Genomic DNA, 14,254 nt, shown 5'->3' on the forward strand with positions numbered 1-14,254 from the left:
GAATTGCAATTTCTAACACTTCAAATAAACTCTTTATTTGCAAACAAAACAAAAATGTTAACAAATTAGGTAAAAGAGCTCAGGAGTACTCCACCTGGGGTAGGAGCTTTATAAGAAGATCAGAGAAGGCCTCATTGAAAGGGTAATGTGTGACGAGAGATGTCAGGTGGGTGAGGGAGGGGGCCATGTGAGTATCTGGAAAAAGAGCTTCAAGACACAGGGAACAGTACGTTCAAAGGCCCTGGGGCAGGAGAATTACATGCATGTGTTCGAGCCGCAGCCAGGAGGCCAGTGTGGCTGGAGACTGGGCAAGGAGCAAGGGGCAGGCAGATACCATAGGACCCTGCTGGCTATGTGTGGACTGTGGCTCTGACCCCAGAAAGGGCCATGGAGGGGTCTGAGCAGAGAAGGGACCTAATGTGACTTAGGGGCCTAATAAGAACAAACTGTGGACCTTGAGAGCAGAAGCAGGGCGGTCCTGAGGAGGTAACAACTGCACTGGTCTAGGCAGGAGGAGATGGCAGCTCAGCCCAGACTGGTGGATGTGAAAGTGGGGGCAGGGGGGAAAATGGGCAGATTCTGAACATGGAGCCAGCAGGACTTGCTGAGGGTCCCGGGGCAACCTGCGGCTTGGGGCCTGAGTGATCTGTTGCAATCATCTGGGTCAGAAGGATTGTGGGGGGAGCCTCAGGGGAGGATGAGCCAGGAGGTCTCAGCTGATCCAGCGGTGGGGTTTGTGCTCTGATGGTGCTCTGGGGATGCAGAGGAGGGCCTGCTCCTGGAGGAAGCTGCCGCTGTGGCAGGGGCAGATGACCCCGGGCAAGGCCAGTGCTGCCCCCTGCCCCATACGCCAGGCCTGGCATGACACACAGAGCTCTGGGACTGGTACCCCTGGGCAGGAAAGGACAGTGAAGGAGCTGCCAGCCTGAGACTGCTGCCTGGAGGGGCAGGGGCTGAGAAGGCTGAGGCATACCCCACCAGGTCTGACACTGCTCCTAATTCCAATCTCTTGCCAACCTTAGACTGAGCTTTGGGCCTTCACCTCTCCCCAGACTTTCCAGAGGACAGGTGTGAGGCCCACGTGGGATGTGACAGATGGTTCAGACAGACTGGGGTGGGGGGCGGGGAGTAGAAAGAGGAAGGGGTGGCGGAGCGATCTGCCACCTGACTATGCAAATGGCCTCTCTGACTCATTATGTCCCCTACACCCCGCCCCTGCCATGAGCATAGGGAGGAAGGGGGCTGCTAGGTTATTACAAAATTCTCACTTCCTCTGATCTCTGAGCCGGCGGCACGGGAAGTGGGCGCCAAGCATCCTTCCCTGCAGCTGCCTCCCAACCTGCCCGCCAGACCCTCTGGAGAAGCCGCATTCCCTGTCATGGTAGGATAGCAGCCCTCGGCCCCCAGGGAAGGGGACAAGGTGGGGAGGAAGTGATGGAGAGAAACACGGGCTTGGGAGCTACAGACAAGGGTGGGTGAAAGGCACAGTCACCCAGGTGGCTCTGGGGAAATGCACTGAGCCCTGAAGTCATGAGCCATGAGACCCAAACTCACTGCTTGGGTGAGGAGGCTGGGGCTAAGGGATGCTCTCAGTGGTGGTGCTGGGCTCACTGGTGGTGCTGGGCTCACTGGTGGTGGTGCTGGGCTCACTGGTGGTGGTGGTGCTGGGCTCACTGGTGGTGGTGGTGCTGGGCTGCAAGCCAAGGGGACGCCAGGGCTATGCCCTGACTGCCCTTTGCTGCCCAACCTTCCCTCCAATTCGTTCTGACCCACAGCAGTTTGAGTGCCTGGGCTGGCTAAGGTGGGCAGAGCATGAAAGAGCTAGGCAGTGGCCATCCTGGCCAAGGCCCTGGGCAGTGGCCAGCTTGAACCCCAGCAGGAGACCTTCATTCCCACCTCTTGGCCAAACGGAGCAGGAGTGGTTGGGGGGAGCCTGACAGACAGCAGAGGGAGGTTTTCAGGGGTGCTGCAGGGAAGGGAAGATGCCTCTTTGCTTGGGAGAGACGAGAAGTGACCTTCTCGTCTCTCCCAAGAGAAGGAATGGAAGGGGGAAGCGAGGATGAGCCTGGGGGGCCTGTTGACCACCAACCTGGCTCTCCTGTCCAGCTAGGGTTTGGTTTTGAGTGAAAGCCTCCATCACGAGTCTAGATTGCAGGTCTCAGGATGAGCTCTGATTCCTTTCTCTGAGTCAAAGGCTGGGTCTCAGATCTGAGTCCAAGTTCCCCATGGGCCTTGGAGATGTGATGGGCACTGGAGAGAGAAACAGGAACCTCCCTGGAGGGCTGGGAGAGACGGAGAGACAGAGGTGGAAGCCCTTCTGGGGAACCCCCAGGGAGGTGAGGCAGAGGAGGTGGAGCTGGGGCCGTGTTCTGACCCGGCGCCCACCTTGCAGGGCCCCTACTGTGCCCCGCACCCCCTTTCTCTCCTGGTGCAGGCGGCGGCACTGGCAGCGGCCCTGGCCGAGGGCACCCTGCCTGCCTTCCTGCCCTGTGAGCTCCAGCCCCATGGTCAGGTGGACTGCAACTGGCTGTTCCTGAAGTCTGTGCCGCACTTTTCGGCTGGAGCCCCCCGGGCCAATGTCACCAGCCTCTCCTTAATCTCCAACCGCATCCACCACTTGCATGACTCTGACTTCGTCCACCTGTCCAACCTGCGGGTCCTCAACCTCAAGTGGAACTGCCCTCCGGCCGGCCTCAGCCCCATGCACTTCCCCTGCCGTATGACCATCGAGCCCAACACCTTCCTGGCTGTGCCCACCCTGGAGGAGCTGAACCTGAGCTACAACGGCATCACGACCGTGCCTGCCCTGCCCAGTTCCCTCGTGTCCCTGTCGCTGAGCCACACCAGCATCCTGGTGCTAGGCCCCACCCACTTCACCGGCCTGCACGCCCTGCGCTTTCTGTACATGGATGGCAACTGCTACTACATGAACCCCTGCCCCCGGGCCCTGGAGGTGGCCCCAGGCGCCCTCCTCGGCCTGGGCAACCTCACGCACCTGTCGCTCAAGTACAACAACCTCACGGAGGTGCCCCGCCGCCTGCCCCCCAGCCTGGACACCCTGCTGCTGTCCTACAACCACATTGTCACCCTGGCACCCGAGGACCTGGCCAACCTGACTGCCCTGCGCGTGCTTGATGTGGGTGGGAACTGCCGCCGCTGCGACCATGCCCGCAACCCCTGCAGGGAGTGCCCAAAGAACTTCCCCAAGCTGCACCCTGACACCTTCAGTCACCTGAGCCGCCTCGAAGGCCTGGTGTTGAAGGACAGTTCTCTCTACAAACTAGAGAAAGATTGGTTCCGCGGCCTGGGCAGGCTCCAAGTGCTCGACCTGAGTGAGAACTTCCTCTATGACTACATCACCAAGACCACCATCTTCAAGGACCTGACCCAGCTGCGCAGACTCAACCTGTCCTTCAATTACCACAAGAAGGTGTCCTTCGCCCACCTGCACCTGGCGTCCTCCTTTGGGAGTCTGGTGTCCCTGGAGAAGCTGGACATGCACGGCATCTTCTTCCGCTCCCTCACCAACATCACGCTCCAGCCGCTGACCCGGCTGCCCAAGCTCCAGAGTCTGCGTCTGCAGCTGAACTTCATCAACCAGGCCCAGCTCAGCATCTTTGGGGCCTTCCCGAGCCTGCTCTTCGTGGACCTGTCGGACAACCGCATCAGTGGAGCCACGACGCCAGCGGCTGCCCTGGGGGAGGTGGACAGCAGGGTGGAAGTCTGGCGATTGCCCAGGGGCCTCGCTCCAGGCCCACTGGACGCCGTCAGCTCAAAGGACTTCATGCCAAGCTGCAACCTCAACTTCACCTTGGACCTGTCACGGAACAACCTGGTGACAATCCAGCAAGAGATGTTTACCCGCCTCTCCCGCCTCCAGTGCCTGCGCCTGAGCCACAACAGCATCTCGCAGGCAGTTAATGGCTCCCAGTTCGTGCCACTGACCAGCCTGCGAGTGCTCGACCTGTCCCACAACAAGCTGGACCTGTACCATGGGCGCTCATTCACGGAGCTGCCGCAGCTGGAGGCACTGGACCTCAGCTACAACAGCCAGCCCTTCAGCATGCAGGGCGTGGGCCACAACCTCAGCTTCGTGGCCCAGCTGCCCTCCCTGCGCTACCTCAGCCTTGCGCACAATGGCATCCACAGCCGCGTGTCACAGAAGCTCAGCAGCGCCTCGTTGCGCGCCCTGGACTTCAGCGGCAACTCCCTGAGCCAGATGTGGGCCGAGGGAGACCTCTATCTCTGCTTTTTCAAAGGCTTGAGGAACCTGGTCCAGCTGGACCTGTCCGAGAACCATCTGCACACCCTCCTGCCTCGTCACCTGGACAACCTGCCCAAGAGCCTGCGGCAGCTGCGTCTCCGGGACAATAACCTGGCCTTCTTCAACTGGAGCAGCCTGACCGTCCTGCCCCGGCTGGAAGCCCTGGATCTGGCAGGAAACCAGCTGAAGGCCCTGAGCAACGGCAGCCTGCCGCCTGGCATCCGGCTCCAGAAGCTGGACGTGAGCAGCAACAGCATCGGCTTCGTGATCCCCGGCTTCTTCGTCCGCGCGACTCGGCTGATAGAGCTTAACCTCAGCGCCAATGCCCTGAAGACAGTGGATCCCTCCTGGTTCGGTTCCTTAGCAGGGACCCTGAAAATCCTAGACGTGAGCGCCAACCCGCTCCACTGCGCCTGCGGGGCGGCCTTTGTGGACTTCCTGCTGGAGAGACAGGAGGCCGTGCCCGGGCTGTCCAGGCGCGTCACATGTGGCAGTCCGGGCCAGCTCCAGGGCCGCAGCATCTTCACACAGGACCTGCGCCTCTGCCTGGATGAGACCCTCTCCTTGGACTGCTTTGGCCTCTCGCTGCTAATGGTGGCGCTGGGCCTGGCAGTGCCCATGCTGCACCACCTCTGTGGCTGGGACCTCTGGTACTGCTTCCACCTGTGTCTGGCCCATTTGCCCCGACGGCGGCGGCAGCGGGGCGAGGACACCCTGCTCTATGATGCCTTCGTGGTCTTCGACAAGGTGCAGAGTGCAGTGGCTGATTGGGTGTACAACGAGCTCCGCGTGCAGCTGGAGGAGCGCCGGGGGCGCCGGGCGCTCCGCCTCTGCCTGGAGGAGCGAGACTGGCTCCCTGGTAAGACGCTCTTCGAGAACCTGTGGGCCTCGGTCTACAGCAGCCGCAAGACCATGTTCGTGCTGGACCACACGGACCGGGTCAGCGGCCTCCTGCGCGCCAGCTTCCTGCTGGCCCAGCAGCGCCTGTTGGAGGACCGCAAGGACGTCGTAGTGCTGGTGATCCTGCGCCCCGCCGCCTATCGGTCCCGCTACGTGCGCCTGCGCCAGCGCCTCTGCCGCCAGAGCGTCCTCCTCTGGCCCCACCAGCCCAGTGGCCAGGGTAGTTTCTGGGCCAACCTGGGCACAGCCCTGACCAGGGACAACCGTCACTTCTATAACCGGAACTTCTGCCGGGGCCCCACGACAGCCGAATAGCACAGAGTGACTGCCCAGCACTCCTTTAACCCCACATCCCCACTTCCCACCCCCCCCGCCCGACTCCCCACAACGCCCCCCTCCCCCGCCCCCACCGTTTTGCCTCTCTGCCTGGGATGCCCCAACTTGCCTCCCTTTGCAATCCCACCGCTCTGTCTGGCCCCCTGGCATAGAGCAGGCACACAAATAAATGCTGCTGGAGGGCCAACAGCTAACCCTGAGCTCACTGAAGGTGCTATTGGGAGGGAAAAGGGGAGAATTCACTGGGCCTAAAACAAAGGCGGGGAGCAAGAGGTGATTGGCGGTAATCGCCATGGAGAAAAGGGGAGGGCCCACAGGGCTTAGGCTGGCAGGGTTACGGGGGAAGCTGCTAAGGGCAGTGGTGTTCACTGTCATGTTTTTCAGACAGTGAGGTCTTGGTCCTTCCCAGAGAAGAGACTGGGTCTCCTGACCCTTTCAACTCCTCCCTCAATTCGCAGTCCTACTGAGCTCGGCATTCCTCTGTAACTGTCCTCAGGATCTATCTCCCTCACCAGCAGAGCCTAGGGTACCTCAAGGGCAGGCAGGGAATCTGCAGGCCTGCTTCATTTCTAACTGGCACCAGATTCCTAAGAGGTGGTAACCTTGCAGAATGTTCATTCCTAAAGCGACCGGGAAGATGTGCAGCAAGCTCAGCAGGGGTGATTGCGCCTTCTGGTGGCCATGTTTATGCTGCACTGGGGAGGCTGGTCCAGGCTGGGGAGAGGAAGGCCTGTGGGTGAATCCTGGCAGCAGTAGGCTGAGAGCCAGGGAAGAGTCTAAAGTGAGCTCACAACCCATCCCTGTTTCCGCCTTGAGCACATGCTGAGTCTGTCTGTTTGGCATCAAAGGGACACCTCGGTGAGCCGTCACCTGGCTACAAAGGAGGGGCCTCCCTTTCCTGCTCCTGCCTCTCATAGCTGATTGTACGTAGGTGGGAGTTGCAGCCACGATGGAGTATGTGTGTGTGTTTCTAGTTTTGGTGCTAGATTTCTGTGTAGACTTTGGGATACTGCTGGGAGCCTCGATGCCCAGTGTTTGGAGAGAGCCTGTTCAGTGTCTCCACAAGTGTGTGAGGAGTGATGGGTCCTGTTAGGCCCAGGGTCCTTGAGCTACTTTGCTCAGGCTGGCTGTCTCCCATCCCCACAATTAAACCTGCCCTTTGAGGAGCAGAGGAGACACGTGCAGCCTCTTGGTTGGAGCTGGCGTCTGGGGCACTGGGAGAGAAGACCCAGCTGAGCTGGCCATGGGCCCAGTTTGGGGCAGCTCAGGGCTCAGGACCTCTGGGCTGGAAGGTTGGCACTCAGGCAGACTTGGCTAATCTTGCAGCCTGGTTGTGGGGATCCCTGGTAGGGACAGGAGGCTGCTTTTCCCCCTCCCTCCAGGCTATAGCTGGGAGAGAAGTCTAGGCCACCTTCTCCTTTCTGACCTGGGTTCAGGGGCTCCTGCTGGAGGCTGGCATCCCCTATTCTCTGCCTGCCTAAAAGAAAGACAGAGGAGGGTCTCTGACCCACGTATCTGTAGCCCCATGAGGGCCCTGATCCAGTCCAGTTTCTGGAGGAGTAGGCTAGCACGGCCCCATGCACGTCCTTAACCCATGCTTGGGGAGAAAATAAAACAAGAACTGTCATTCCCCTAGGCTGGAGTCTTGTGGGTAGGGGAGAGGGGACTGCTGAGTGGCTCTGAGACTGTTCTGGCCACATCTGGGAGCAGAAGTCAGGCCCTGCCTAGGGCACCACATTTTGCGTGTGAGAAGCACAGTTTGCCTGTCTCTGACCAACAGAGCCTGCCCTAGGGCAGACCCCAGCTAGGACCTCTGCATTCCCGGCCATGCACGCTCCCAGTCCTGGTTCTTCTGAGGATTCAGAAGAAGAACATCTTGGAGATGAAGCATGGGGGCTATGGTAGGAGCAGTCTTGGGCTCCACTTAAGTCAGTCTAGAGGCATCTATGGTGCTCGATTCAATTTGCAGGGGAAAGTTCTGCTGTCATCGACCACATCTAGGGGCAGAGCCACTGGCCTGGGCCCTGCAGGGGGTGCTACGAACTGGGCTCCTGTGGTCAGGAAGGACACTGGTGGCTGGCCCTCTTCTCCACACTGCTGCATGTCCTCAACCATTAACACTGCCCACAACAGGGCTTTGCAAGGCTGGGGAAGAGATAGGCCTTGAATCAGATTACCTGGGGGGACCACCAACTCTGCTCTTTGGGTTATCCTGGGCAAGTGCCCTCCCCTATAGAGTCTGTACATCTGCCTGTGAGAATGGCCAGAATTACTCTGCAGGCTGTTACAAGTATTCATGGTAATGTGTTTCAAGTCTGGGAGACCTAGCTGGTCGCCCAGTGGTTATTTTTAGGTATGGGACTTACACTGAGGACTACCAGCTGATGGGACTGTGAGAGATTTTTCTCTCTCTATCCAGAGATGGATCCTCCTAAGTCAAGGCCCTGGCCCAGTGCACTGAAAGGGGTTCAGAGGCAACTGTGGTGGAACTGATTTCGGACGCACGCAGCAGTAACTGCCAGTTTGCAGCAAGCAGCAGGGAGCCATTGCTGGAAGCAGGGTCTTACTTTCCCAGTCTGGGAGTCCTAACCACTGGACCACAGTGGAGCTGAAGAGGAAAAGTTAAAATTTTACATCACTTCCTTCTCCTTCTGCCTCTGTAACTCAGCTTGCCCCTTGCAAAGTCTAGATCACATAGGTCATGTAGTCTCAGAAAGTGGGGACTTGCAATACTAGGAACTGGAGTTTATCTCACTCACCCTTGTCCTGCTCTTTGAAATCTCCCAGCCCCTGCAAACCTGCTTAATCATGCCTGTCCAAGCCAGGCATCCCCCTCCCCATCTTGACCACTGTACCCGTGCGCGTGAAACCCCTTAGTTTAAACCAGCCTATTAACAGCTGGCGTTGCCCACTACAGTCTGTCTAGAAAAACTCTAATCCCTCTGTTTGGGGCTCAGAGGTTGGAGTGTTAACTCCTCTGGGCCCGCTGGCATAATGAATCTGAGTTCTCTAACTCTCCAAGTGTGGTGCTTGGTTTCTCGAGTACTGGTTTCTGCAAGAGAGCCAGCAGTTAGGCTAGGGTCTCTAGTCTTTGTCTGCTTAGTCAAGAATGAGGTGAGGCGGTAGAAGGTAAAGTGTAAAGTGAACAGTTTATTGAAAAGTACATATGGAAAGGCACACAGGTGAGCTCAGAGAGAGAGTCTCACCTTTTTGAAGTTTAAATCCCTTATAAGGGGTCGGTTTTCCGGGTCTTTGTCTTCCCTCAGGCCAATCATCTTGCTGGCTCTCCCCCTGGTTAATTTGTCTCAGGACCCTCACCTGAGGTTTGCACACATACACCTTAGCCAAGATGGATCTCAAAGTGAAGGCTTCTGGGAGAAGCAAAACTCATTACAGCCTGGAATATCCTCTGATTTTCGACTCCAAGGAGACTTCCTGAGCATGTGTAATGCCTCCTTTATCCTTTACTCAGGCAGGGTTCTGGCCTCTCTTTGTCCTTGTCATGATTATTCCCTTGAGATGTTTACAAGAGACAAAGACCGGCTATTTACCCTGTTTCTGTGGTCACTTCCATTTTGGAGAGGAAACAGGAGGCCGGCAGTAAATTCTGTGCAACCCCATAGACGGCAGCCCACCAGGCTCCTCCATCCCTGGGATTCTCCAGGCAAGAACAATGGAGTGGGTTGCCATTTCCTTCTCCAATGCATGAAAGTGAAAAGTGAAAGGGAAGTCGCTCAGTCGTGTCCGACTCATAGCGACCCCATGGACTGCAGCCAACCAGGCTCCTCCATCCATGGGATTTTCCAGGCAAGAGTACTGGAGTGGGTTGCCACTGCCTTCTCCGAAAGAGGAGGCTGGGGGACTGTAAATATCCAACCTGGAGCCTGTCTATCTCCTGCCTCAGAATCAGAGGCTCAGGAACCTGGGAGCGGGACTGGGGATCTGCACACCCTGGTGTTGCCTCCTTGTGCTTCCCTGCCATCGGCGATCAGAGGGCGCTAGACAAGCCAAGGTCTGGGCACAAGACTTAGGACAACTTGACGGGAAGAAATGTAAAAGTAAGGAAATTCTACCTGCTAAGATTCCAAGTTACAGCTCTCCCATTTCCCTCTAGGACACATTATTTAATGCCCTGAAAGTGAAAATGTTAGTCGCTTAGCCCTCTCCAACTCTTTGCGACCCCATGGACTGTAGCCCTTCAGGCTCCTCTGTCCACGGAATTCTCCAAGCAAGAATATTGGAGTGGGTTGCCATTCCCTTCTCCAGAAAACTTCATGAACCAGGGATCGAACATGGGTCTCCTCCATTGCAGGCAGATTCTTTACCATCTGAGCCACCAGGGAAGCCTATTTAATGCCCTAGGCTTCTGAATATTCTTAGGGAGCTTCCATGACATCATCCATTTTCACACTTGCATCTTTATTAGAAACCTTGCTTACACGAACTTTTCCTATGTAAGCAGTTGATGAATCCTTGCGCTCCTGCAGCAGTGCTCCCGGACAGTTTTGGCACCAGGGACCCGTTTTGTGGAAAGCAATTTTTCCACCAACAGGGATTATACAGGAAGATGGGTTCAGGATGATTCAAGAGCGTTACGTTTATTGTGCACTTTATTTCTATTACTATTATATCACCTCCACCTCAGATCATCAGGCATGATATCCTAGAGGTTGGGGACCCCTGCCCTGCAGAACATTCCATCACCCTTTGTCCTCATAATCACAAACAGCACGGAGAAGCTGAGCTAATGACCTTGTTGACGCCCCCCACCCCCCGACTCTGAGTCTAAATGAGAAGGAAGGTGGGTCTTGTTAAGCATTGGGAGAGAAACGTGACCCAAAGTAGAGGGGAAACTACTGGACGGAAAGGAGGTGGAGGCAGTTCCAGGCGTGGGAATCTGGCGGACAATGGAAGGGCCCTGAAGGCTGTCCTTGGGGAACAGGGCTGGGAAAGCTGAATGAGGGCGTTTCCTGAGCTGAAAGGAACCTCATGGTGGTTCCCAGGGGATATGACTTCCATCTTACCCAGGGGGCCTGCCCGGGTGCATGGCTTTATCTGATGGGACCAGGACTCAGCCATTTCTCTCATCGCTTGGCCTGGTTAGGGGCATGGACCCACCCCAGAGGGCAGGAGCTGAGGCCAGGACTCTCTCATTTCTCCAGTTGCTTGGCTGTTCTTCAGCTCATCTATCCATTCTAGAAAAGTAATCTTGCAGATTTTCACAGGTCACTGTTGTAGGCTGAGTGTTTGTGTCCCTCCTTGGTTGAAACCCTAACCTCAGGTGATGGTGTTTGGAAGTGGGGCCTTTGAAGTGTAATTAGATTTAAATTAGGGTAGGAGGTAGGCCCTCTGTGGTAGGATTAGTGGTTTTATAAAAAGAAGAGGGGGAAGACTTTCTGGTGGTCCAGTAGTTGAGGCTCTGCCCTCCAATACAGGTTTGATCCCTGGCAGGACTAAGCTCCCACACTCTGTGGGAGAACTAAATTCGCAGGCAACAAATACTGACCCGGCAGTTCTCTGGGGCGCACATACTGCCAACTACTGAGCCTGCGCACTATGAAGCCCACGTGCCTCAACAGCTACTGCACATGTGCATTCTGGGGCACACCTTCTGCAACTACCTTCTGCCTGGCTTGAGGTCTGTCTTTGAGATAGAACTTACACGGCTTGTTAACAGTGTCATGTGCATCAATGAGAGCTGACTTCCACACGAGAGGCCAGAGTTAGTGGATCGATAATGGCAAGATGAGGAGAGGGTAGGTAGCGGAGGAGTGGGCAGCCCTGGGCGGCATCAGGAGCTTCGTGGTTCAGATGCTTGTTTATTGGCCATCAGTGATGTACGGCTCGAACTGAAAACCAGGGTGGTGTGTGTGTTGGAGGCATTGAGAGATCCTCAGAGAGGATCCGCAGAGAGGGGAAGCCTGACGTGCAGTCAGAGATGAACCCAGTGAGCGCTCAACATTCAGAGAACGACCAGCTCAGGAATGAGGAGGAAAGTCAGGAGAGGTCAGTGGCCCAGAAGCTTAGAGAAAGCTATAAAAAGGCTAAGGACAACCACCTCAAATACCAATGAGAGGCAAACAGAACGGGCCGCTGGATTTGGCAAAGACAAGCACGATGTGGCAAGAAAAGAGTGGCCTCCACAAAGAACAGGCTGAAGGACCAAGTGGGGAGGGCTAAGCAGAAAGGGCAGAACAGAAGCGGCAGCTAGGTGGGGCTCAAGACCGAGGGAGAGCTTGTTTTATTACAGGATGGGTGCGTGCCTGCTGCAGGCCCACGGGAAGAAGGTAAGAGCACAAGAAGCTATGCGACTCAGAACCCCAGGGGCAGGAGTCAGGGGAAGGAGCACGAACGAATGGTTGGAGACCACAGTGCAGCGAGCACTGGAGGACCTGCTGATGACAGACCAGCCTGGACTGCCCGACTTTCACAGGGAAGTGTGAGGGCCAGGGCTGGGCTGGGAGCAGCTGCCGCAGCACTGTTCGGTGTGGGGAGAGGCTTGGACTAAAGCAGCTGCAGCTGCGGCTTGTGCCCTCAGAACTGCTTGGGGTTGGGGCACAGCTGTGCCGGCCACTGCCTGGCAGGCATTAAAGCCGTGCTGACTTCCCTGTCCTGCCTCTTGTTAGTGCTGCTGGGGTGCATGGTACACGTGTCTTTACAAATTAGTTTTTTCTGGATGTATGCCCAGGAGTGGGATTGCTGAATCTTATTTTTAGTTTAGGGAACCTTCATACTGTTCTTCACAGTGGCTGTACCAACTTACATTCCCACCAACAGTGTAGAATACCCCCTGACTCATTCCCTTTTCTCCACACCCTCTCCAGCATTTATTGTTTGTAGATTTTTTTGATGATGGCCATTCTGATGGTGTGAGGTCATACCTCTATGTTTGGCTGAGTAATATTCCATTGTATATATGTAATCTTTGACAAAGGAGGCAGGAATATACAATGGAGAAAATACAGCCTCTTCATTAAGCGGTGCTGGGAAAACTGGACAGCTACATGTAAAAGAATGAAATTAGAATACTTCCTAACACCTCTACGTAGTTTTGATTTGCATTCCCTGGTGACTCAGATGATAAAGAATCTGCACACAATGCAGGAGACCTGGGTTTGAGTCCTGGGTTGGGAAGATCCCCTGGAGGAGGGCATGGCTACTCCAGTACTCTTACCTGGAGAATCCCATGGACAGAGGAGCCTGGCAGCTACAGTCGCCAGGTGGACACGGCTTTGAGTGACTAACACTTTCACTTCTCTCTAATAATTAGCTATGTTGAACCCATCTTTTCATGTTTGTTGGCCATCTGTTTGTCCTCTTTGGAGAGATGTCTGTTTAGGTCTTTTGCCAATTTTTTGATAGGATCGTGTGTTTTTGATATTGAGCTGCATGAATGAGCGTCTTGTTATTTTGGAGACTAATCCTTTGTTGCTTTGTTTACAAATATTTTCCCCCATTCTGAGGGCTGTCTTTTCATCTTGTTTGTGGCTTTCTTTGCTGTGCAGAAGCTTTTAAGTTTAATTAGGTCGCATTCGTTTTTATTTTCATTACTCTAAGAGGTGGGTCAAAAAAGATCTTGCTGTGATTTATGTCAAAGATTGTTCTATGTTTTTTCTAAGAGTTTTATAGTGTCTCACCTTACATTTAAGTCTTTAATCCAGTTTGAGTTTCTTTTTGTGCATGGTGTTAGAAAGTGTTCTAATTTCATTCTTTTACACGTAGCTGTCCAGTTTTCCCAGCACCACTTATTGAAGAGGCTGTATTTTCTCCTTGTATATTCTTGCCTTTGTCAAAGATTACATATATACAATGGAATATTACTCAGCCAGAAAAATGAACAAATCTGAGTCTTTTGTAGTGATGTGGATGGACTTAGAGTCTGTCATACAGAGTGAAGTAACTCAAAAAGAGAAAAACAAATATTGTATATGAACACATGTATGTGGAATCTAGAAAAATGGTACAGGTGAGCCTATTTGCAGGGCAGGAGCAGAGATGCAAACGTGGAGAATGGGCATGTGGCCACCACCAGGGAGGGGCTGCTGCTGCTGCTAAGTCCCTTCAGTTGTGTCCCACTCTGTGGAGGGTAGGACGAATTGGGAGATTGGGCTTGACATATTAATACCATGTGTAGGACAGACAGCAAGTGGGAAGCTGCTGGATAACACAGGGAGCTCAGCTCCATGCTCTGCGATGACCTAGAGAGGTGGGATGGGGGCAGTGGGAGGGAGGTTCAAGAGGCAGGGGATATGTGTATAGGTACAGACGATTCACTTTGTTGTACAGCAGAAACAAACACAACATTGCGAAGCAATCATACTCTAGTTTTCAAAAAAGGACACGCTAGCTTCCAGGGGAGAAGGCAATGGCACCCCACTCCAGTACTCTTGCCGGGAAAATCCCATGGACGGAGGAGCCTGGTTGGCTGCAGTCTGTGGGGTCGTGAAGAGTCGGATATGAGTGAACGACTTCACTTTCACCTTTCACTTTCATGCATTGGAGAAGGGAACGGCAACCTACTCTGGAGTTCTTCTCTGGAGAATCCCAGGGACGGGGGAGCCTGGCGGGCTGCCATCTATGGGGTTGCACAGAGTCGGACACGACTAAAGTGACTTAGCAGCAGCAGCTTCCGGCATTCTGAGAGGCTGTGCCATCCTGGGTAGGGTCTGGAGCCACTATCTGGGACCAGGATATTTTCACACATCTCAGCAATACAGACTGAGTTTAAAGGGATGAATGACTTTTTGATTCAGC

At 54.9% G+C, this 14,254-nt stretch overlaps 1 protein-coding gene across 1 annotated transcript; it reads left to right on the forward strand.

The window, feature by feature from the left end:
- Window positions 1-1,290: 1,290 nt before the first annotated feature.
- TLR9 (toll like receptor 9) lies at window positions 1,291-5,694 on the forward strand. The gene is made up of 2 exons (XM_086367705.1): window positions 1,291-1,381; window positions 2,393-5,694. The coding sequence occupies exons 1-2, from the start codon at window positions 1,379-1,381 to the stop codon at window positions 5,477-5,479; spliced, it is 3,090 nt and encodes a 1,029-aa protein (XP_086223831.1). The 5' UTR covers window positions 1,291-1,378; the 3' UTR covers window positions 5,480-5,694.
- Window positions 5,695-14,254: the final 8,560 nt, after the last annotated feature.

This window comes from Bos grunniens, chromosome 22 (genome assembly GCF_055505025.1).
Source record: "Bos grunniens cultivar Pamir isolate PY7600 chromosome 22, Bosgru_T2T1.0, whole genome shotgun sequence".
Taxonomy (NCBI): domain Eukaryota; kingdom Metazoa; phylum Chordata; class Mammalia; order Artiodactyla; family Bovidae; genus Bos; species Bos grunniens.